The 23345-nt window shown below is 38.6% G+C and overlaps 3 protein-coding genes across 5 annotated transcripts in view; 2 read left to right on the plus strand and 1 right to left on the minus strand.

The window, feature by feature from the left end:
• LOC118271233 (myotubularin-related protein 5) overlaps window positions 1–23345 on the minus strand; it is an 85860-nt gene that overhangs the window by 31981 nt on the left and 30534 nt on the right. For all 3 annotated transcript variants that reach the window (XM_050695920.1, XM_050695921.1, XM_050695919.1), the window contains exons 4-12: window positions 13231–13347; window positions 12083–12302; window positions 11493–11734; window positions 10855–11105; window positions 10279–10470; window positions 9832–9940; window positions 9460–9596; window positions 9064–9175; window positions 8183–8367 (exon numbers count right to left, since the gene is read on the minus strand). In XM_050695920.1, the coding sequence (XP_050551877.1) occupies window positions 8183–8367; window positions 9064–9175; window positions 9460–9596; window positions 9832–9940; window positions 10279–10470; window positions 10855–11105; window positions 11493–11734; window positions 12083–12302; window positions 13231–13347 (1565 nt within the window). The remainder of the gene's footprint in view (window positions 1–8182; window positions 8368–9063; window positions 9176–9459; window positions 9597–9831; window positions 9941–10278; window positions 10471–10854; window positions 11106–11492; window positions 11735–12082; window positions 12303–13230; window positions 13348–23345) is intronic.
• Window positions 617–2993, plus strand: LOC118271234 (uncharacterized). Its single transcript, XM_035587240.2, has 4 exons — window positions 617–950; window positions 1165–1320; window positions 1969–2130; window positions 2699–2993. Exons 1-4 carry the CDS (start codon window positions 873–875, stop codon window positions 2900–2902), a joined length of 600 nt encoding a protein of 199 aa, XP_035443133.2. The 5' UTR covers window positions 617–872; the 3' UTR covers window positions 2903–2993.
• LOC118271235 (uncharacterized) lies at window positions 4252–7036 on the plus strand. The gene is made up of 4 exons (XM_035587241.2): window positions 4252–4352; window positions 4931–5086; window positions 5876–6037; window positions 6827–7036. Exons 1-4 carry the CDS (start codon window positions 4278–4280, stop codon window positions 7007–7009), a joined length of 576 nt encoding a protein of 191 aa, XP_035443134.2. The 5' UTR covers window positions 4252–4277; the 3' UTR covers window positions 7010–7036.

Consider the following 23345-nt stretch of genomic DNA (forward strand, 5'->3'; position numbering starts at 1 on the left):
GTTTGCTTTACGTTTAAAGTAATCGAAACGAGAGCGCGTTCGGCGCTCTGATTGGTCGGCTCTAATAAACCAACCAATCAGAGCACCGATCGCGCTCTCGTTTCGATTACTTTAAACGTAAAACAAACTCACACTAAGGGTACTGGTGGAATGTCGTGTTCGAATGAAGGAACTTCCATCAAATTAAGAGACGATTTAACAACTGCTATAAAAATATTGACACCTTCGTAATAATGTTTTTCCACCAGAGATGTTGGTTCACAACTTAGTACTTGTGTAAACGAACTCAGCTAAGTTATTTTTTATATGGAAAGATGCGTGCTATGGATACGTGCTGTGGATGTGTGCTATGAATGGCTTCGCTACTATCGATACATCGCATACTCGAGCTGCGCATTTTCCTTGCACAACTACATAGCTCAGTATCAGTGGAAACGGTCACATAGTTTTACAGCTTAGGTATTACATAGCTACATAGCACATCTCGGAAAAGCACCCTAAAACCTATGTATAATCCCAAAACTTGCTTAAAATCTATCATTAAACAACGAAAAAACGTTTTCAAAAATATTATTTTACAAATAAAATAAATTACCTACTAGCCCAAACCGCTGAACAGTCTAGGAAATACTAGCCACTACTAGTCCATGTCCAACGAATGGTTCAAAAGCTATAATTTGTAAATAATTGAATTTATCAATACCGCGATAGGAACAAAACATCAAACGTACTGCATAATCAAACGCTAAACGTGGACTAATGTTATTAATTTAGTCAGAGATATAGATCAAAATATGCATGGAACATGTAAAGGGAATCTGTATGAATGTATATAAAAGCCGTGAAATTCCTTCACTCTGGAGTTATAGGCGATGACAATGTTGAAGTTTGTGTTAGTTTTAACAGTCTGTGTGCCTTTTGTGATTAGTACACTCCCTGGTCTTATGCTTGTAAGTTTTTTTTTTTTTTAATATATTTCATATTGTTTGTGGTTACTTTTCTCTACTGTTCCCGCTTATGTCATAAGAACCATATAAATGACTACATATTTGAAGCGTGGCAGCGCTGATAGTACTATCACCGGCTGGTTGGTGTGATGCATCCCTTTCAAGTCCAAACTCCACATGTCCTAGGTTCTAATATATATATTTTTTTATTTCTTAGGGTCCAGGACGATGGCTAGTCCTGAACATGGTGCACTGCGATAATCCGGAGCAGTACGACGTATTGTTCGACATCAGCCGCAAGAAAATTAACAGGACGCACGACTGTTTCGACCTTGACATAAAGCTGGATAGAGTCTTCAATCATAGTTATGCTGTTAGTACTGTTTTTTTTTAATAGTCAAATACTAAACGCGGGGAGGTGTAGATTTATTTATTTTACTATTGGCAACAACAAATCCAACGGGTCCACTGAGAGTGTGGGACAGCCATGCTTCGGCATGAATGGGCCGGCTCGATCGGAGTGACAACGCTTACGTTGTGTTTCGTTGTTTGAGTCCTCACACACACCGGAGACCTAATTACCCCCCTTCCCAATCCCCGATTCCCCAACAAGGTAACAACCCTTAAATGCCTAACCCTCAAAAGGCCGGCAACGCACTTGTAATGCCTCTGGTGTTTCGGGTGTTCATGAGCGGCGGTGATTGTTTACGGTCTGCTCGTTAACAGGCTTATACCAATATTAAGTTAAGGCGAATATGGCCAAGCTTGGCGACTATGGCCAAGCTTGGAGCACACGGCCAAGCTTTGTAAACATGGCCAAGCTTTGAGGCGAAAAAGGCGCTGTCGTTGGAAAAGCCAACGTGAAGTGAAGATTCATCACACAAACTTACAACTTAATAACTCCATTATAAATAACAAATCTAGGGAAAAGCGAGTCACTAATCAAATTCCTTTTAGAAACAGCAATTTAGTTAACGGCAAAAAGGGTAATTTAATTCATATTATGTTATTCATGTTGTAGCTCCTAATAGACGTTTATCAAAAAGTGGACGGTGGCTTCAAGTACTACCAGACTATATCTGACGACAGCGCCTGTGCATTCCTGATGAGGCAGGCAGAGGAAAACGTTAGGAAGCTGCTCACTTTGGCCAACATCGACCCTCCAGACTGTCCTTTACGGGCCGTAAGTTCATTATATTTTTTTATAATCTAAGTAAATTCATTAATTACGTTTAACAGCTTACTGGTGTTACTGTTTGGCGAGATACTTGACAAGTTTCAAGTCACTCAAGCAGGTAATTATTTTATCTCATTAAAGTTATATAGGGTGACTGATAAATTAGTGAACGATATTTAAACACGTGATTGTACTCATGATTACAAACAACTTTCCCAAAGAAACTTTTTTGGTATACTCATTAGTTTTATTTTTATCACAAAATACCTTGTTTTTTTGTTATTACTAGTCACCCTATATACAAAAACTAGCAAACTCGGCGAACTCCATTTCTCTAATGACTTTCCCTCTTTTCCTGTTTTTCTCTTAATTTTTTCCTGAATATTCTTTGCTATAAACCTCACGGAGACGGACACCTTTACAACGAATGCAGAACCGTGGAAATCGGTTCGTGCGTTCAGGAGTTATAGCATCAGGAAGGAAAACCCGACTTATTTTTATATACAAAAAATAAGGCGAACGGTCAGTGTATTCTATTATCATTACACATGTACTTTAACATCTACATTTTCAGGGTTTAATCTCGATCAAGAACTACGTGTTTGACTACAGAGAGCTGCCAAGAATGGGTGTCTACGGAACATACGAGGCCAACGCGTACTTTCTGTTTAAGGGTATCAGAATCGGTTGCGCCAAAGTGGTTCTCAACTTTGACCAACGGAACGGTGAGGGTGATGATGATGATGACGACGATGATGACGATGACGGCTTATTTTAAAATTAGAAACAAAGTTCGTTTATTTATTTTTTTTCGATTTATGTACAGGTGGTTACACAACAAACTATACAAAACCGGTTAATCCCTAAAAGATTTAAAAAAAGCATTATTTTTTTATGTGTTTTGTTTCTAGTGAACAAGATATTATTATTTAGGGAACAGTTAGTAAGCTCCTTAAGAAAAGGAGGATCCTCCGACCAGGCGAGGTGATCGTGTCTGGCGGGCTTTCAGCCCAACTGTTGTTCGTTGGGATTTTCTATCCATGTTTATTCGCATGTAAACTTCATATGTGCGATGTAGGATTTATGACGTCATCCTTTGATTTGCTCTGCGACTGTCATCTGTCATCATCTCATCTCAATTATGGTCTTGCTTTATATGATCTTTCCTTACATTACGCATTCAGTTTATACTGGTTTTGCATAGTTTGATGTATAGTCGTATGTAATAACGGTAAACTGATTGATACTTTAAGTGTAAGAAAATAAGGTTTTCATTATATTTTTGTGTTACTGTGTGTTCTTTTATGTGGTGTCGTCTGGTCATGTTGTACTTATTAATAAGTAAATTTAACTTTATACCCTATAATTATAAGGCACACAAAGTGTTGAGTTCAATAATTTCACTAAGTATTCAATAAATAACACCAACCAATTAGATTTGTTTTTTTTACCTTGAAGTAACCAAAGTACCAAAACATATTAATACGAGGGAATCGTTATAGCCCCTATAGTCTTTGGGATCTACCGTCATTCTGTCTCCTGCGTTAAATTCACCGAGGGTAATGGAACCTATCGTTTTTTCTTCTCCTCTTATAATACGAAGTAGCAACGTCACGCCTTTCATCCCATAAGGGTTAGGCAGAGGTACACATTACTACAATCCTCTAATGATATCCTCTGATTAATTTCGTTGCGGTATCTAAGACAGTTATTCTTGTCCCTGAGACGCGCCGGACTTCACCGTTCCGGTATTTTCATGGATTGTACCTATTGTAGATAGGCTTACAGCAGTTGCAGCGGTTTTAAGAGGTAGTGCCGAACTTGTCCCATTGAAAAAAATTAAGCCGACTGCCAAGCACGGAAACTATGGCAAAACCTCTTTTGTAGAGGATACTCATAGTCCAGCCGTGGACGGTTATAAAACGGGGTGTTGACGTATGTACCACTTTGAGGAAATAGAACGCGTGATACTATGTGATATATGCAACAATAACAAGTTATCAAACATCAAGATAATCTATAATGTATTTAACACACAACTATTGCATATTGTTTACATGGTTCTCTAGATACCATCAATATGGCCGCTTCACATGTAATGTGGCGCCTATTTAAGGCTACACCAGTACAATGTCGCTTTAATTCAAAGCAATATGTTGTTAACATTGTATTCCGTATTTACTTTCGGTGCTTTATTTACGACATGTTATGGAGATGCCGAGTTGTTGGTAAGTTGGCAGTTTCTATTTTATTTAATGAACATTTTTATCATGGAAGTCCCTAAGATTACTCTATTCAATTAATATTAAATACAAAATCTCGGTAGGTTTTAAAAAATGAAATAAAAATTATTATGTTACACTGTGTAAATTATTATGTTTTCCGACTTGATCACGTAACTATTTGACGAGGAACTCGACTAGTTTAGAGTTTAGACCAGAAGAAATTACTCATGAATTATGAGTCTCTGACGTGGATTGAAACTAGTCGAGTTTCTTGTCAAATAATTACGTGAGTAAGCCGAAAAACATAGTAATTAATTTAGTATGTCTTACGAAGGCGACACAGGATATTGATGGAATGTCTCGCGAAAATTATAATATAAAAATATTATCGAACCCTTTGCTCATTGCTTGCGAATTACAAACAAAACTAAGTTTTTTAAAAAACAATTGAAGTATCAAGGTTTTACCAACTTTAGGAATTTTTTTGTGTGATGTGCAACAAGAGTATTTCGCTACCCTATACAGATGAGCTATACACAGAAACGATTATAATAATTATTGCTTTTTATTAAAAACTACAGGGTGAAGGCCGCTGGCTAGTACTGTCTATGAGGGACTGCGAGGACGCGGACCAATACGACATAATCATGACGTCATCGCGGACCAAGATCAACAGGACTCACGACAGCTTCAACATGCACCTGGATCTTGATAGAGAGTTAAATTCTTCGTATGGAGTAAGTTTTTCCTTTGAAAGAAGTTCTACTCCTGATATAGACTTCGGCACGTAACTTGGCATTTTTTTTAATAATAAGAAAGTTCCGCCAATCGCACAGGGATTGATCCTCACAAGCATCGTGCGCAGACGCGGCGACGTTGCGCTGACTATTGAACGTCCGCGTCCGCGTATTTTTAGTTAATAAAGTAATTTTCTTAAAAAAAATGATAACAAAATCTTGCCAAGTTATCTGCCAACCTTTATACTTCCATACCGATGGCATCAAGCCTTTCTTTTTTAAAAGATTTCATTAAAAAAAACACTTTTATTTGTTTAGACTAGAAGCATTATTTCAAATTGTGTGCATCATATTTGAAACAACAGGCCTTAGATTTTTTCTTCACGAATTTTATTGGTCTTGTACTCCCAATTATTTTGACGCTGTTTTGTCGTTACATTATTCTCACATATATATACAAAATTACAAAATTGGTAAAGGCTCAAATAATGTACAAGTGATATTGTAAAAAAAAATATTTTCTATGAAAAGAGTAACGATGGAGTTTCTTGCTCGTTCTTCTACATTCGAAGCTACACTTTGGAACGAGCAGCTTCGCTGTCAGAGAGATTGACGAACAATTCAATTTGACGTTTTAAAAGTGTCTAGTAATCGAGAACATTCATTATTTTTCAAAATTTCGACGGTTTATTAATCAGCTGTCACCACCTGGACACTGGCAGTACAGTCTACACTATGTATATGGGAGACTCGTTTGCAACTCAAAAAAAAAAAAAATTCGAATTTCAGATAGAAGTAGACATTTTCAAGTTAATAGACGGCACATTCAAGTTTCACCACACGATGGGAGGTGATGACTTTTGCGAGTTCGCCAAGAAGCACACCGGTGACAACTGGAACAAACTCCTTGCCCTGGGTGGCGTAGACCCACCGGACTGTCCTATACCTACAGTGAGTACACAATACTACGATTTTTTTTAAACGTTGCCCCACATTTAGTGTTTTCTCCTGTGTCGTGGGTGCGTTTACAAACATACAAGTTCACATGCACATGACACCCAGACCCGAAACAACAATTTGTAGATCACACAAAGAGTTGCTCCGTGCGGGAATCGAACCCGCTACCCGTTGCGCGGCAGCCAGTTGCCCAGCCACCGCACCAACAGTGCAGTAAATGAATTATGCCCGTAGATTTAAAATGTAGACAAGTTTTACTCCCGAAACGAATCGAAACGAATTACCTGAAGGTAAGCAATCGGCGCCCTCCTAGAACACTCGCAACACTAGAGTTGCTAGCCGTTTGGGGGTTAGTTTCAGGATTGGGATTAGGGGAGGTTTGGGCCTTCGGTTACCTCAATCACATGGGAAAACACAACTGGCGTTGTTCCATACTACTTTTCAAGTCTCTCTCACGTGATAAATAATAACAATTGCGTAGTATCCTCGGTCAAAAATAAATTATTACAACTTTTCAATACAATAAAATACTGAAAAATAATCACGCTCGTTCATAAATTTGATGAACTACTTAATTTCCGATTTTTTCGTGCTACATTTCTAGAAATAAGTCTGCTATTTGACGTAAAAATCTGATGACGTCATAACGCACTATTTCATACAAAATTCATAGAAAATATCGTTTTTTGACGTTTCGAAAAAAGTATTGAATTTGACTAGTAGGAAACTAGCCTATTTCTACACTTTTTTTATCATTACACCAAAACAATTTTTGTTTTACAGGGAGAAATTAAAATAAACGAGTTCATAGTGGACTACCAGCAAATGGAAAAGACGGGTTTGTACGGCACGTTCGACGTGATAGTGTACTTGTTACAAGAGGGGCACAGGATCATATGTACCCAGTGGATGCTGCGCTTCGAGAAGGAACACGACGATGACGATGACGACGATGACGATGATTGATGATTAAATGTGTGTTTGAAGCATTTTTGTGTATTTTCATTAATTAAATCGTTCATAAATGGAGTGGATAAGGCTGTTGTGTATTTTCTGGTGAAAAGTTTAATTGTTTAAATTGTTACATCACTCACTCCCGACGGGCATGCCATTAAAATAGGTAAGCTGTATAAAGAGTAGGAGAGTTACCTGACGACGAGCTCGAACTGGTGGTGGTGCAGCAGATGCTTGTTGCTGGGCAGGCGCGCGGCCAGGTCGCGCACGAGCGCGGCGCGCAATATAAAGAGTAGGAGAGTTACCTGACGACGAGCTCGAACTGGTGGTGGTGCAGCAGATGCTTGTTGCTGGGCAGGCGCGCGGCCAGGTCGCGCACGAGCGCGGCGCGCAATATAAAGAGTAGGAGAGTTACCTGACGACGAGCTCGAACTGGTGGTGGTGCAGCAGATGCTTGTTGCTGGGCAGGCGCGCGGCCAGGTCGCGCACGAGCGCGGCGCGCAATATAAAGAGTAGGAGAGTTACCTGACGACGAGCTCGAACTGGTGGTGGTGCAGCAGATGCTTGTTGCTGGGCAGGCGCGCGGCCAGGTCGCGCACGAGCGCGGCGCGCAATATAAAGAGTAGGAGAGTTACCTGACGACGAGCTCGAACTGGTGGTGGTGCAGCAGATGCTTGTTGCTGGGCAGGCGCGCGGCCAGGTCGCGCACGAGCGCGGCGCGCAATATAAAGAGTAGGAGAGTTACCTGACGACGAGCTCGAACTGGTGGTGGTGCAGCAGATGCTTGTTGCTGGGCAGGCGCGCGGCCAGGTCGCGCACGAGCGCGGCGCGCAATATAAAGAGTAGGAGAGTTACCTGACGACGAGCTCGAACTGGTGGTGGTGCAGCAGATGCTTGTTGCTGGGCAGGCGCGCGGCCAGGTCGCGCACGAGCGCGGCGCGCAATATAAAGAGTAGGAGAGTTACCTGACGACGAGCTCGAACTGGTGGTGGTGCAGCAGATGCTTGTTGCTGGGCAGGCGCGCGGCCAGGTCGCGCACGAGCGCGGCGCGCAATATAAAGAGTAGGAGAGTTACCTGACGACGAGCTCGAACTGGTGGTGGTGCAGCAGATGCTTGTTGCTGGGCAGGCGCGCGGCCAGGTCGCGCACGAGCGCGGCGCGCAATATAAAGAGTAGGAGAGTTACCTGACGACGAGCTCGAACTGGTGGTGGTGCAGCAGATGCTTGTTGCTGGGCAGGCGCGCGGCCAGGTCGCGCACGAGCGCGGCGCGCGCGCCCGCGGCCCGCAGCGCGCGCACCACGCCGGGCAGCGACTTGCGCGCGTCCGCGTACCGGCACTCGAATATGGCCGCGATGCACGAGCGTAGCACCTGGGTGTAATTACACAATTAATCTTACATGTATGCCTAGTTAGTCAATTCAAATTGAGTATTTATTTTAATAAAAACCTATTATTTTTGACTTTTTAATACAATCAAACTTTCTGTAAGAACAAGAGTTGGAACAATGTCAGTTTTATTCAGCAAGAGTCTGACCTCCTCCAGAGTAGAAGAACCGATATGATTATTTTTCCTCTTTAAAAAATAAAATTGTAGAAAAGTGCTGTCTGTACATTGAAAATAAAAATAAAAAAATAGCAGGGGCAAAAATGTAATTGATTTTTTTTGTCTGTTTGTCTGTGCACGCTAATCTCAGAAACGGCTGATCCGAGTTGGATGCGGTTTTCACGAATATATTGTGGTATGCTTCAGTTATGTTTTAGTGTTGTTTGTTTCATGTCAATCACTTCATAAATAAAAAAGTTATGTCAAATTAAGGAATCACGTCGAACACTATTCTATGCTTATACCATTAATCTCTGCAACTATTTAACGGATTTGGTTGAAATTTGGTACAGACATAGTTTAGAACCTTAGAAAGGACATAGGATAGTCTATAATATAACTAGTAAAAGATGTATACTAGATGGTAAGCATGCACTAAAAATGTGATATTATGTCAGTACGTTATCTCAAAACACAATCCCCTATCTTCTATTAAATGATATGCAAAGTAAGTAAGATTACCTCGAGCCTTCTAGCAGAGTTGGTGAGCAGCAGATGTCCGTAGTCGGCGGCCCCGGTGGGGGGTGCCCCCGGAGCTACGATACGGGACTGTACGGGCCGGAGAGCTGATAGTCTGTAATCAGAATCAGATGTATTTTTTTACTAATGAACTTTATTATATGGGTACTACATAATTTTGTAGAATGTTAAGCTAATGACCTTTTCTTAATGTTGACTTACGGCGCATTCCAATAACCTACCGATCGGTAGATTTTAGAGTAGGCAAATCTACCGATCCGTAGGTTATTGGAATGCGCCAGACATTATTGGTGTTGCAGATGTCCATAGGCGGCGCTGATTGCTTACCATCAGGTGATCTGTCTACTCATTTGCCCATAAAAATATGAAATGACGTACTTAGGGTTGGAAGCACTCCTCTGCGCGACCTCCCTCATGACGTCCCTGACTCGCGCCGCGTCCAGTGCAGGCAGGGGAGGTTGATGGATGCGCGAGGATGCACCCTCTGGGGGACGGAGGATGCGCTGCTGGAACGCCTGGAAACCAGAATACAAGTTACATTCATGATCACTAATTATATTTATACTATTAGTTACAAATACACTTTTAATATAAAAGAATACACAAACAATAAACAATAAAATGAACTAATTTAACTTTGTATTTGGCTAGTTTTCCTACAAATTGATGCGTTTTGTTATAGTTTTGTTTTCATCGATTATCCACCTTATATTGCAAAATTAAAATTCAAAGAAAAATCTTAGAACTAACCTGTGGGTTGGGATTTTCATTGAGATGCAACTGCATGGCCAAGTCTTGTATGTGTTGCAATTCTAGCTCAGGGTTTAGAGATTCTAGTCGCATTTGTTCTGGAAGGTTTCTGTAAAAAATAAACAAAGTTTCATAATTTTCAAATACACATTAGTTGATTACTATTATACAAATCATACAATTTAAGTGTAGGAGAACCATGCTTCGGCACGAATAGGTCGGACCGGAGTTATCACCTTCACATGAAACAACCAAAGTGTTGTATTTCGCTGAGTGAGTGAGGTCTGGAAGCTCAGTCCACCTGTCATCCCCCAATCCCCAAAGGGTTCTTAATACTTTACGTATTTATATAGAACAGAATCAGGCGTTACTTTTAGTGATACTCATATCCGACCGACGTCTATTGCTTACCATCAGATCACTCTATTCCATAAGAAAAATACTTACTGAACAAGTTCATCCCATATATCGGTGGCTCTCCAAGGCGGACCTCGTTCAGCCACCAGACCGTTGAAGAACATGGAGTCCAACAGCCGCACCGCGAACTGGCACTGCGACAGACCGCGAGCGCCCAGGAAACCCATCTTGTGGAACGTCAGGACGGGAGACGGGTGGATGCGGATTATTGTTAGGCAGTGTCTGGAATAATAGGACAATTATTTATTAAAAAACATTTCAAATGATGTCTATTTTTTAATAAGTAAGGGCAAGCAAATATCTAATTCACTGTACAATGTACAATGTTTGAAGCCGAGATGGGAGCCAATTGCTAGACACTAACCTCAAGGTTAGTTAATCTAATTGTAATATTACAGATCCCATGTCAAAGTAATTAGGGATATGTATATATAGGAAATACCTCATAAATCAACTACGATTCCGTAAACTATGAAGAATCTAAAGATTACGTTAAACGGATTTTCAATTTTAACAAAATGATAAAGCACAAAATCGATTGACAAAACTGTACTAGGGCATAGGGCAGCTTGACGTTATTAGTATTATAAGTTCCAATCAACATACCTATATCCCTGCAGAAGTTTCGCCAAGGTCCTCATGAACACAGCCCTGATCTCCTTATCGAGCATATGTGGTGGGGACGAGGCTGGTGGTGGTGGGGCGAAGGCCGAGTCTGCGGACCGAAGCTCCGGCTGCAGCACCAGCGCTAGGGCTTCCTGTAGCGAGGACAGCAGCTTGCCTTCTGGACGGGGAATGTTCACACCAGCCGGTATGTGGAGGGAGCCTACGTCTAAATCTGCTACTATTACGTCCAACTGAAAAAGTAATAAAGGCACTTTTAGTGAATTGTATTCTGTTAAAAATCTGTCGAACTTGTCATAATATGAGTAGAATTAAGTGATTAGAACATTAACTGCTGAAAGAAAACTGTTGAAGGCAAATCCTCCGTTAAGCGGCAGATACCAAAGACCGACATGGCGGTTAATGTGTTAAGCAATCAGTATCAGGCTTAGAAAACCAAATATACTACAATCTCGATATATTTAATTTCAAGATTATGAAAAATCAGCATCACCAATGTAAAGCATAAATGATAGACTATATAAACTACTGACATTCAGCAAACACTCTTAGGAAAAAAAAACTGAGATATAAGCAGTTCACGGATTGTACTCTTTCTTTTCTTCAGCACAAAAACTTACCAGTTCCGACACCTCCTCTTTCAAACTCGAATGGACTCCGATGAGAAAGGGCGTCGGTGTGGCTAGGACTTCAGCTAGACCGGCTGGCAGCAGGGGTATATAGACATGGGCATATCTGAATGGGAACATCAGCGCAGCCAGAGCCCTGCAGGCTGCCGCCAGTCGAGCCGCTGCCAAGGAAACTAGGAGGACTTTGTGCTCGCTCATCACTGCACACCATAGCGTCACCGAGTTGTGGATACCTGGAACATTTGAAGTTTGGGTGTGAGGTTAACGTTGTTTTTGGAGGATTGGAGTTCCAATCAATTCAATATTATTAAAATCACCATAAACCTTTTCAAACAATTCCAAATTGTACCTTCTTAGCAATCTAAGTTTTTAAACTGACATGGTCACTAGTAACATCATTGGAACTCAAAACGGGATATTAACGCAGTTTTTAAAACTAAATAACATGGTAAATATCCCGTTTTGAGTTCCAATGATGTTCTTACCAATCTTATCCAAACCAAGTGATTTAATTTTAGTAACCAATGATAGTGACATAATTGAACGTTGACAAAGTTAAATAGAGATGACAGTGTACTGACCAAGCAACCTCAACAGCATATAAACAGCAGTGTGTGTAACTGGCATGGGCGGCGCGGCGGGAGGTTGCAGAGCCTGGCGGTCCCCAGCGCCGATGCTGAACCGCACCTGCGGCCCGCCCGGGTCCGGCACCAGCACGCCGCCCACCAAGTTACCGACCAACGTCTCCAGAGGCACGCCCAAGTTCTCCACCCATACTGTGTAGATTATACCCAGGCAGTTCTGGAAAGTAGAAAAATATACGATTTTTTTATCTATACTTATAATATTATAAAGCTGAAGAGTTTGTTTGATTGTTTGTTTGTTTGAACGCGCTAATCGCAGGAGCTACTGGTCCGAATTAAATAATTCTTTGTGTATTGGATAGTGCATTTATCGAGGAAGGTTATAGGCTATAACACATCTCGCTACGACCAATAGGAGCCAAGCAGAGCGGGTGAAACCGCGCGGAAGTAGCTAGTAATGTATAAAACTGTATGTACCTTTTGATAAATAAATAAATAGCGTAATAGGTGTGTGGTACATATTATAACGTGCACGTCTGGTTTCTTACCCCTTCGTAGAATTTATATTCTGCTTGAACAGAAATTGGTTAAAAGCTTGTTTACTGCCGCTGTTAATGCAAAATGCATAGCAAGCCACTCTGCGTGAAATATTGTCTTTTAGCAGAACACCAAAGTGTATGAGGGAAACTTGGGAAAAAGGCTGCGTATAGATTCTACTTTACTGAACAATCAATTTCATGTGAGAATATTTGTTTTTTGGGTATAACATTATCACAGTACATTACATTAGCACGCCTTTTATTTATCGTAAGGAATAAAGAAGTAGACGTCCATAATAATAGAACAACCTACGTACTATATGGGGATAAAGTGCTAATATAAATAGTTGTTTGACAATCAATTTGCTTTTATCCCTTGCGTTGCTAATACATGCTAAAAAAGTTTTTAATGGCAAATGAACAAGTGGATCACCTGATGGCAAGTGTTATCGATCTGTAACACAGGTTCAACCTTTAACAGACACCAGTCTCATAGCTGTAGAACTTTATAAATGTTAAATTGTAAAAGCTTGAGAAAATAAAGATTTTTATTATTATATTATTATTACAGTATTACAATTTACGAATCAAGAAGTTCATGCTTACCCTGAATGTATCGATGTAGTCCTGCCTCGATACGATGACGAGGCATTTGGGAGCGTACATGATGCTGTGGTGGGTGATATTCGGCACTGGTCGCGTCGATTCTAATGATTCTTCGTCCTGGAAACAAACAAAAGGGGACATTTTAAAAACGTATTGAAAACTCTTTAATAAACTTCGAGAAATGTGAGTTATAGTAGCCACAGCTTCGGAAGATCCGATAGATAGGAATAAATCTTATTTTCTAAAAAAAAAAGAATAAACAAAAATAAACAACAATAAATGGAAGTTCTTCTCGGATAAAAAATAAAAGATTATATAGAAATAAGTTTCGATTAAAATTGCCCACAAAATCATCAGGATTCAAAGAAAAAATACGTCACAAAATACATGACACTTCCACAACCGTCTCATACACAACACGGGACAAAATTGTCGCTAAAATGACAGGCTATTACAATCTAAAATGAGATTTTTACGGCGCCCTACAACGCCTCCCTCGAATTACGATAGGGTGGCAGACGGCAGTAGACTGAATTTAATTTCACTGTATCATAGCTGTAGCTCCTAAGTCACAAACAAGGAATATCGAACAAACATTGATATTTTATTTAGATCGACACGTGGAAATAACATGTTAGTACTAATGGTAACATGATGAAAGAAATAATTGACCGGAATTGGGTTTCTAGTAATGGGTTGCTTGCTTATGAGTATACCAAAGCTATTAAAGTACGAGAAATATTACAAGAACAGTGTTTATTTTCGTATAAGTGTGGGAGAGCCATACTTCGGCACGAATGGGCCGGCTCGACCGGAGTGATACCACGGCCTCACAGAAAACTGACGTGAAACAACGCTTGCGTTGTGTTTCGTTGTGTGAGTGAGGTTACCGGAGGTCCAATTCCCCCTTCCAATCCAATCTTCCCAATCCCCGATTCCCGAACAACATCCCTTAAATTCCTAACCCCCAAAAAGCCGGCAACGCGATTATATTTAAATCTCGAAACACGGATAAATTTCGACAAACAACCCGATATAACATATCACACATCGTTAGACTGATGATCCTTCCACGAGAAGGATTAACTGCTAATTCAACAATGACAATATCACATACCCGTATCTTAATTGCTATGCAAAACATTCACACATGAAGGTCGGCTGACTCGAGAGCTTATCGATAACACTCGAGTACAATCGAGAATCGATTATTCAAAGGTAATCGGTTATCGCACATAGCGACAGCCACGCGAACAGTTTGTAATGGCAAAACGAATGCATTTATTGTGTGATAGGTACTGTGAAACACTACTATTCGCAGAATTAATGGTATTGGGAATCATTACTATTAGTTGGTTTTCTTGTTATTAAGTTACGTAGAAATTGTTCTTCTATGAAAAATACAGCCATACCAATTAGGTTAATCACAGAAGGTCTGTGTGTCTACGGGCTATTAAGAACAGGGGGCATTGATATTATGGAATTTAATTTCGTACTCTTGCTTGAGTAGCAATACTAGCGCCCATTGCATTCGTATTGCATTTAAATGGTACTGAATTTGGCTTTATACTCCGTACTCTGAATGCTATTTTAACAGCTACGATTGGGGTTGTATAGTTTTTACATTGAATCATTATTGAGATTTTATTGGATTGTAATTGCATTGACATTGGTTTCAAGAGTAAGAGCCCTATTCTCTATGCCATGTAAACATAATATAATATCTTTGCTATGATTAATATAGCAAGTATTGAAATAAGCGTAAGTAAAGTGGCATCAGTAAAATATGATTGACGTCACTTTTCTATCACCCTTTGTTTGCCATTTCTAAACAAGTATTATACAATAATCTTATGTGAAGAACAATTACATATCAGAAATGGAAGACATAACATACGCTTCACATAAATAAACAAACATTCAACCCTGACTGATGAATGACACGATTTGAATGCATTATTCTTCTAGTTCTTTCTGCTGTCTTAAGTTATTTCCATAAATTAACAAATATATGCTACTCTGCAATCTTTTTTTTTGAGGGGTTAATCATCCAATTCCTTCTCCCACCTTGGGCGAGGCGACAGGGAGAGTCAGTCTCTTACTGACTAAAAACACCCCGTTCCTATTCCTGCTTTTAATTCGCAGCTACTCTGAAGTATACCAAGACCTAATTGTTTATTAATCCTAGATATATATATCTACGAATTCTAACGAATAGATTAACTTCATACAAACAACATACATTCGAATAGATAGGCAGCGTTTGTAGTTAGTTAATCACACGGAGAGCCGTCGTTTCCGCCGGAGACGCGGAAGCGACGCAGTCGTAATATAGATGACTTTGATTCAGATACTGCGACTTTTAGTCGTAAGATATTGCACTGTTTACCTGCTCGATGCGATTGTGTTTGTCTTATGTTTACGAGGGGTTTTTTAAAAATGTCATCACGTTCGACCAATCTATTCATTAGCGATGACTGGACATACAATGGTCTTTATTTTTGTTTAAGTGAAATAATAATTCTAACTAACTATTAAATAATATAATGCATTTGTAAATGTGATGTGACATAAAAATACAAATCACAATACACGTATACAAGCATTGTTTTGTTGTTCATTAGTCTCGCTAAAACTCGAGAACGGCTAGACCGATTTGGCAAATTTTATCCTTAAATTGTTTTTGGTAGTCCAGGGAAGGTTTAAAAGTTGAGAAAATACATATTTTCTACGGCGGTACGAAGTTTTAATAGACTTTGACTGCCAACAAAAATCTATTAAGGACAAATCCTCCGCTAGTGCCTGTTACTTTTGCCACCCATTGCCATTAACGTGTTAAAGGCACTTCCAGAAGATGGAAATGCTGTACCTATAGACATCATCCCGTTTCACGATAACAAAGAAACTGAATCTAAACGAGGAAATCAAAAAATTCGTATAACATTTATTGGACATTGACAAATTATCAATATGCAAACATTCAAGGGTAAACTCAGCCCACCGAAGCCCCATATGTCATCAATTATATTCGTAATACTAATGTACAATTATTTGAACACATGCCGTAAACAAATATTAGCTACCGACCGTAAATTACGCCATTCATAATAACTATGTATAATCAAATATTTATAAACAATGAGAAACTATAAATCAATGTTCTGTTTATTATGTAAGAAAACGGGTTTAAATTAAAAAGTTCCTATTATAAGAAGTTGGTATTATCATTCACACTTTAACAATCACGATCAGTCATGGTTCAATATGGTCCTCCTCATACATTTATTTTATTTATTTATTAAGAATAACATGCATAATTTTACAACTAGAATAACACAACACAACTAGAACTACAAGCCAATACATTATACAGTTAAAGTGTATAATATATATTTTCATCTCTCATCTTCCATGTCCATAACCTCTAACTCCACATGACAAGAAGGTTGGATACTTGGAGGTCTCAGTACAAAATATTCAGTACCCTTAGTACGAGTTTGCTTTACGTTTAAAGTAATCTAAACTAGAGCGCGTTCGGCGCTCTGATTGGTTCGTTTATTCGAGCCGGCCAATCAGAGCACCTCATTTTGATTACCTCAAACGTAAAGCCAACTCATATTTGAACGTGTTTATTAACGGGTTTATCAGAGAACGTGTCGAGAGTCTTTGTTCCAGTTTATTTTTGGTAACAATTTTCAGTTTCCAAAAGCCAGAAGTCATAGATCCTTCTTTATAGTGTGTATTTGGCAAGGAACACGACCATTTCTTTATTTTATATGGCTTTATTTCCCTTTGAATTCTGTCCTGACCCAGATTCAACTCCGGAAACACTGTTTATGTGAAACCAAGGAACTGTCCTATTTCACAGTTACCAACTGTGTTTAGTGTTCCTTTACTGTGATTAATTTCTTTTGTTAGGAATCAATGGGAAAATGTAGAATTATATGGTAAGTAATTTTTGAAAGTACAGTAGCTAAAGTAGTTACTTTTCGCGTCCTTATAGTCTCAATTAATATGTTATAAACTACGTGACATTTTTTTGTTTTGATGACGGATCACCTGATGGATTAATAACCCTTCTTCATGGACACCCGAAACACCAGAGGCGTTAGTTAAAAAAGTCCGTAATTTCCATTAAAAATAGGTCGAACCAACCAAAACAAACATATGCTAAACAAAGTAAAATCCATCACATTAAGATATCAAATCGCCCAAACAGTCACATTTTAATTACAAGTGCAGCCGTTTCATGTTTCTTCACAAAATTGGGAACACCTACTATAGTCCACTGACCTTAACAAACTACTTTCAACTCTATACACTTGTTACACACGGTTTAAAATCAATTGCCTAGTCTAACAACCTATCTGGCCTGCACAATTTTCAACTTTGCAAACTTTAAATACAGTTTCAAATGCAGTAAAGAGTTTCAATTACTTAGTGCACTCAATTTCAAACTCTATCAATGAGAGATGAGGTTTAGACTTCGTTGTAAAGTTTACACGTGAATGGGTTAGTCCCAGCAGGCGTTTCCTGCTATCAAAGTTTAGTTTACTTTACCGGTTTCGCATGTAAACAAAGTTTTCTAGACAGGAACAGAGTTATATAGAATTAGTAGTAACAGTTTATTGAAATAAGTGAAGCTGATAATAAAAGAAAACTATTTTGCTCGGCATATATAGAAGCATCGGTGAAATGCCATTGTTAAAAACTGGTCAGAAAGTAACCCCAAATGCGGTCGCTAGTATTCAATTATTTATTAATTTAGTGTCACCGACATAAATACAGTAATATGGCACAACGAAAATAACAATACATTCGGTTTCTTGTTTCTCAAAATTACGTGGTTAAAAACCGTCGCGGATCCTCCCTAGTGCGGCAGCGCAGCGCTAGCTAAACCTATACTATAAATTATACTACTTCTGACTACAATAAATCAAACTCACAAAATCTACCTCGCTACCCAAACTTCTTACCATTATAACGACCTAGTAATAGTAATAATACCGCAAAAACAGACCGCAGAACAATAAATGTCTAACCTAGACCAGCCTCCCATCGGGGAGTGACGACCCAATTATTTTAATACCTACATTGTGCCTGTCCTACAAATATCCAGCGCCCGTTCAATTAAATGGCGTATTTACGCTCAAACGCACATCTGTAATCTGTGGTAAGTGACGTTTGCTTTGCGAAAATCACCCTTATTGCTTTTGATTTAAAGACGTGGATTGTGACAATGATCTGTGATGGACCAATGTTAGATAATAGTATCGATTGTTGGACCTTATAACGTTTAACGACGATAGACTTTTAGATAGAAAAGTCTGATGGAGGAATGAAGGAATTCACATGTTGAGGATTTGTCGTAAAATTATGGAGCAGATTTCTGGTAACTATTTATTACGAGACTGTTTAACGCGACCGGGTTAAATTGACACATGGATTACAGCTGAATTTAAAGAAGTACGATCACGAACATGTGTAGTCTTTGCGTGCCATGGAACAAAACTGTCGTCCAATACGTCCAAATATCAATATTTTAATTCAAACTAGGATCTTAAATAAATGGCCTCAAACTATGTATCTTACTTCTAAATAAATATCTACAAGATCAGAACAACATTACGTTCATAATACGTGGCTAATTATGTTCTTACACCATCGCGGCACGGTGTAGAGGGCCTCGCCGCCTCTCCGAGATCTATTCAATTAAATCTATGGATAAAAACTAAGAGCCTATTACGGATGACCGTAATTGGAGGCGGTATTACCATTTGTAAATAGAAATACTCTTTATTAAGTGATGCTGGTGATGCATACCAAACAATAGTAATTTGTCACATACTTATTTTTTTTCCTTTTATTCTATTTTACTATCATATTATTACATTACCATATTATTATTATAGCCTATAAAATATAGTAGGTGATTCAACAGTTGATATAAAAGTACTGGTCAAAAACGGATTCTTTACACAGCTGTTCACTTAGCGTAGCATCAAAACTGATATGTTATCATTTAAACACGTTTTTATGTAACAAAAATGTATTTGCGAATCCCGGATGTGTAGCCAATCATATCCGAATTGCATAACCAATTTTGACAGTGAGATTAACTTATTGCAACTCTTGGCCTTTCATACAATCTGACATTCTTTCTATGGCTTTAATAAACTTGCCAATAAACTTTTACTTTTAACATTATGCATACAAAAGAAAGACAATTACATACATACATACAGTCTGACTGACAGATTATTTCCACAATAGGCAACTTGACGACCTACATACCGCATCCATCATTATAGATATTACGTACATCTCGGTCTGCACATTTGTCGAACAATTCCGTCTTAGGCGCAAGGTCGTTGACCCCATCTGCCGAACTACGCACGTTTGTGCCACCCTCCGTACAGTAACGACGTAAGTTCTGACATGATAAATAAAAATAGCGAATAATAATATTTATACGGTCGGTGTAGAGCGAATATTTTATATACGCCAAACTTACATATTGAATCTAGTGAAAGATGTTGAACATTTAAGTAAACTGTGCTTCTCTATATGCAGGAAACTAGAAAATAGATCGTGTAGATTCCAATCCATTATTCTAATTGTTCGCCAAGGTCTGTATAAATGGGAAGAGTAGCAAACGATTGTACTTAGGACTAAGAACTGTCCTATATCAATGATAAACATATCTTGACTAGTCTACTATTACTAATACTACTTGAAACACAAAGCTTCTTAAAACATCTATACTACTACTTAACTGACCAGCACACAGAAAGACTACTTATTTAACCTAACCGCCTTAGCTCAGCACTATAGACCTCATCATTCAAAAAGCCCTACTATTACAAAGGTACTTAAGTCTTTTTTGCCTTGTAGGGCGCACAGATGCGTGGATGTGCGTCTGTTTATCGCAATCCACCACCTTGTAAAACGCAAACGAGGCACATGTGTGTCTCCGCACCGGATGTGAACCAGAGAGAAATTGTTTATGATCAAGTTACATTTCAGAGCAAACAAATCTGCTGATATTATGATTGCGTTCATTCATGCCTAGATCGACTTGAGAGACAAATAACTATTCTCATTCAGTCAAGTTAATTGTATTAAAACTACAACTACATAGAGCTGCGATCGAGAGACGATCATCAGTATCCTTTAAATTTTAGATGACCTAATTGCGATCTCCATCGCCCTTCAAGAGAGGATAGTTAACCCTCTTACGTAGATGAGGCTTAAAGTTCATCAGTAAACGTAACGGGGCTCTTGATGATGATTTTAAATAAAACTTTAAATCGAACTTTATTTCTAGACTAGCGACCCGCTTCGCATGGGTGCAATGGTGACATGTTATACATGCATAAGACATCCTTCCTCTTGAACCACTCTATCTATTTAAAAAAAAAAACTCATCAAAATCCACTGCGTAGTTTTAAAGATTTAAGCAAACAAAGGGGCATAGGGTTAGAGGAAGCGACTTTGTTTTACACTATGTAGTGATTTTGAACAGACACACAAGTGTCCATAGCAGAAAGTTATAAACAAACTCCAATGTATAGTCATCCACAAAGCAATCACATTAAGCTTCTATGTCCTTTAAGAATCAAACCACTATAAATACAGAGAAGGAAAACCTTTAATAAAGTTAAACCATAATCCCTTTACCTAAATTCCTGTCAAAGTGTCAACCGTTATTCATACTTTACCTTCTTAGGTAAAGTTCAACGACCTTAATCTTTATTTACCTTAAGAATTAGTGGAAGGTCGCTAAACGAATGAAACCTTGAAAGAAATTGCATCATACGTTATTTTGTAACGTAAATACGTGACATTCAAACTAACACCTTGCAGCTTTATCATTAGTCCACTTATTATAATAATATTGTGTGTCGTTTTGTTACAAATTATGTTTTCTAGATAGAATATTTCATCTACCTAGTTCTTATAATTTACTGCCGAACATGAGATTTTAGGTTACCAAATCAAGCACAAGCTGTTTAGTTTGTTTAAGACACAAATGTTTTTTTTTTTTATGGAAAATGGGTTAACGACTATATGGATCACCTGATGATAAGCGATCAGCGCCATGCACCTGCTTTTGTCTAAAGGAGATTAACATCGTGAATAATAATCTTGTGAATAGAACAAACTGGAGACCCAACAAAACTTATCACAAATCTTGAACGACTATTTCCCCAAAAACTACTAAAACTTTCTTAATACATCATAACAAAGCTGGAACACTTAACTCCTCAAACATTGCATGAACTATAATATTTACCCTCCCATCCATTAGGGAGTGAGCCCTTACTCCTGACAGATGAAGAGCAGAGCCCTTTGAACAATAAAAGAAGGGGCGCCAAGTGTGAAGATGAGAAATACATACTTACGAGCAATAATTTACTTTGATAACAATACGGTTAAAAGCACCTATAGGAAGTACTTTTTATAATGAAGTATCCAACAAAAAGTTTAATTATAAAGAACTGGTACAAGATTCTAATCTTATATTTTGGAGCTGTTCGCGATGGTTGAGCAAGCGACTGTTGATCCGATTTATGTTTTGTATCAGAGAAAGAAAAGATTCTTTGGATAATAATTGCCTTTGTCCACTGTTTACTAGATACTAAAGACCAAATGTAGAAAAGTGCTAATACCTAAGTGATGTGGTGCCCTAGTCTCTAAAGGACTTCAAACAGCTATATCCTAGCCTCATTCTTACTTAACAATAAAACTATAATAGAAGACCATTTTATCCGATTACTAGGACGTTCATAGAACATTAACTCCACGATTCGCCGTCCGAATACATCGGATATGTATTTATGTAAATTGACGTCTGATTCGGTGGGGAGCGACGCGTATCTCCGGCCCTTGCGTGTGCAGACGGCCTATTGTCGTAGAACACGGAGTTACGGAAGGCCATCCTGTTCTATGCCGAAATTAGGTATCGGGAAAATTGCTTTGTGTGGTGTTATGGTGATGATATTACCTGTACAACGATTAGTAAGCTGTTCTGAAGGTTCTGAAGGTCGTATTCTACGTCCAGATTTCATTGATCAGATGATGATCCAAGTCTATAATAAGAATTCAGACTCCTGCTAGACGCTCAGGTTTAAAAATCGAAATACCTAATTAGAACCCAAAGAAAAATACTTTCTTCCATTAAGAAATCAATATTACGCTATCAATAGCCCACGCTTTTAAGTTTTAATGAAGCACTCAACGTGTTAACCAAAAAATAGTTAACAAAACTTTACATTCTCTCGTAGTTAAATGGGAATAGTTTCCGATGTGAGCTACAATTTGTCAGATCATCACTCAAACGGATCACTTAAGGTTCGTACCATTTGGATCCCTGCCAATACTATAAAAGCCGAAAAAGGAGTTACATAAACGGGTTACTGCACTACAAAAATATTTTAGGAAATTGATTTATGTTTATACAAAAAGTGTTTTGATGTAGTCACTACATATTTGCTTTTAGATGTAAAGCTTTTTGTAGATTGATTAAGATCATCGATGTTGCATGTTGATTTAGGGATAGGTATTTCTATCTGATAAAGCCACCACACATTGCCATCCACTGCAAATCCTACAAACTAAGATCTAAGTAGCGACTACAGAAACAATGTAAAAATAGTCCTGACTTGATTTTCAAAACGAACTAACTCAAAATATCAGTGTTAACACAGAATAAAAATGTATTACTCTGCTGTAAAATTGCATGTAACATCAATTGATTATTGTCTAGACATTAACCACAACATTATTTCCAAAAACGGAGCTTAGTAAAAACCACAAATAAGCATGATTTTCCACCATTATGTGCTATGCTACGTTGCTGTAGATGCGCTTGGCTTCCACCAATCATATTCATTGGTACATACATAGCTTAGCACTGGTGGAAACGGACTCGGCTAAGCTATGTTTTTTATATAGAAAGATGCCTGCTATAGATGCGTAGTATGGATGTGTGCTATGGATGGCTTCCGTACTATCGAAATGAAATGATCGTCGTAGCATATGTACATAGCACATCTCTGTGTGGAAAAGCACCATAAAACTCAAAAGCAACTCGAACTCCAAGTACTATCCTC

The sequence above is a fragment of the Spodoptera frugiperda genome, chromosome 9 (genome assembly GCF_023101765.2).
Source record: "Spodoptera frugiperda isolate SF20-4 chromosome 9, AGI-APGP_CSIRO_Sfru_2.0, whole genome shotgun sequence".
NCBI lineage: Eukaryota > Metazoa > Arthropoda > Insecta > Lepidoptera > Noctuidae > Spodoptera > Spodoptera frugiperda.

What these genes read in the sequence shown, in the direction of transcription:
- LOC118271234 (XM_035587240.2), top strand. Translation starts at nt 873, where the DNA reads ATGACAATGTTGAAGTTTGTGTTAGTTTTAACAGTCTGTGTGCCTTTT. An exon ending in CACTCCCTGGTCTTATGCTT is followed by an intron (nt 951 to 1,164) that starts GTAAGTTTTTTT and finishes TTTATTTCTTAG; the next exon opens with GGTCCAGGACGATGGCTAGT. An exon ending in CAGACTGTCCTTTACGGGCC is followed by an intron (nt 2,131 to 2,698) that starts GTAAGTTCATTA and finishes CTACATTTTCAG; the next exon opens with GGTTTAATCTCGATCAAGAA.
- LOC118271235 (XM_035587241.2), top strand. Translation starts at nt 4,278, where the DNA reads ATGTTGTTAACATTGTATTCCGTATTTACTTTCGGTGCTTTATTTACG. An exon ending in ATGGAGATGCCGAGTTGTTG is followed by an intron (nt 4,353 to 4,930) that starts GTAAGTTGGCAG and finishes TAAAAACTACAG; the next exon opens with GGTGAAGGCCGCTGGCTAGT. An exon ending in CGGACTGTCCTATACCTACA is followed by an intron (nt 6,038 to 6,826) that starts GTGAGTACACAA and finishes TTTGTTTTACAG; the next exon opens with GGAGAAATTAAAATAAACGA.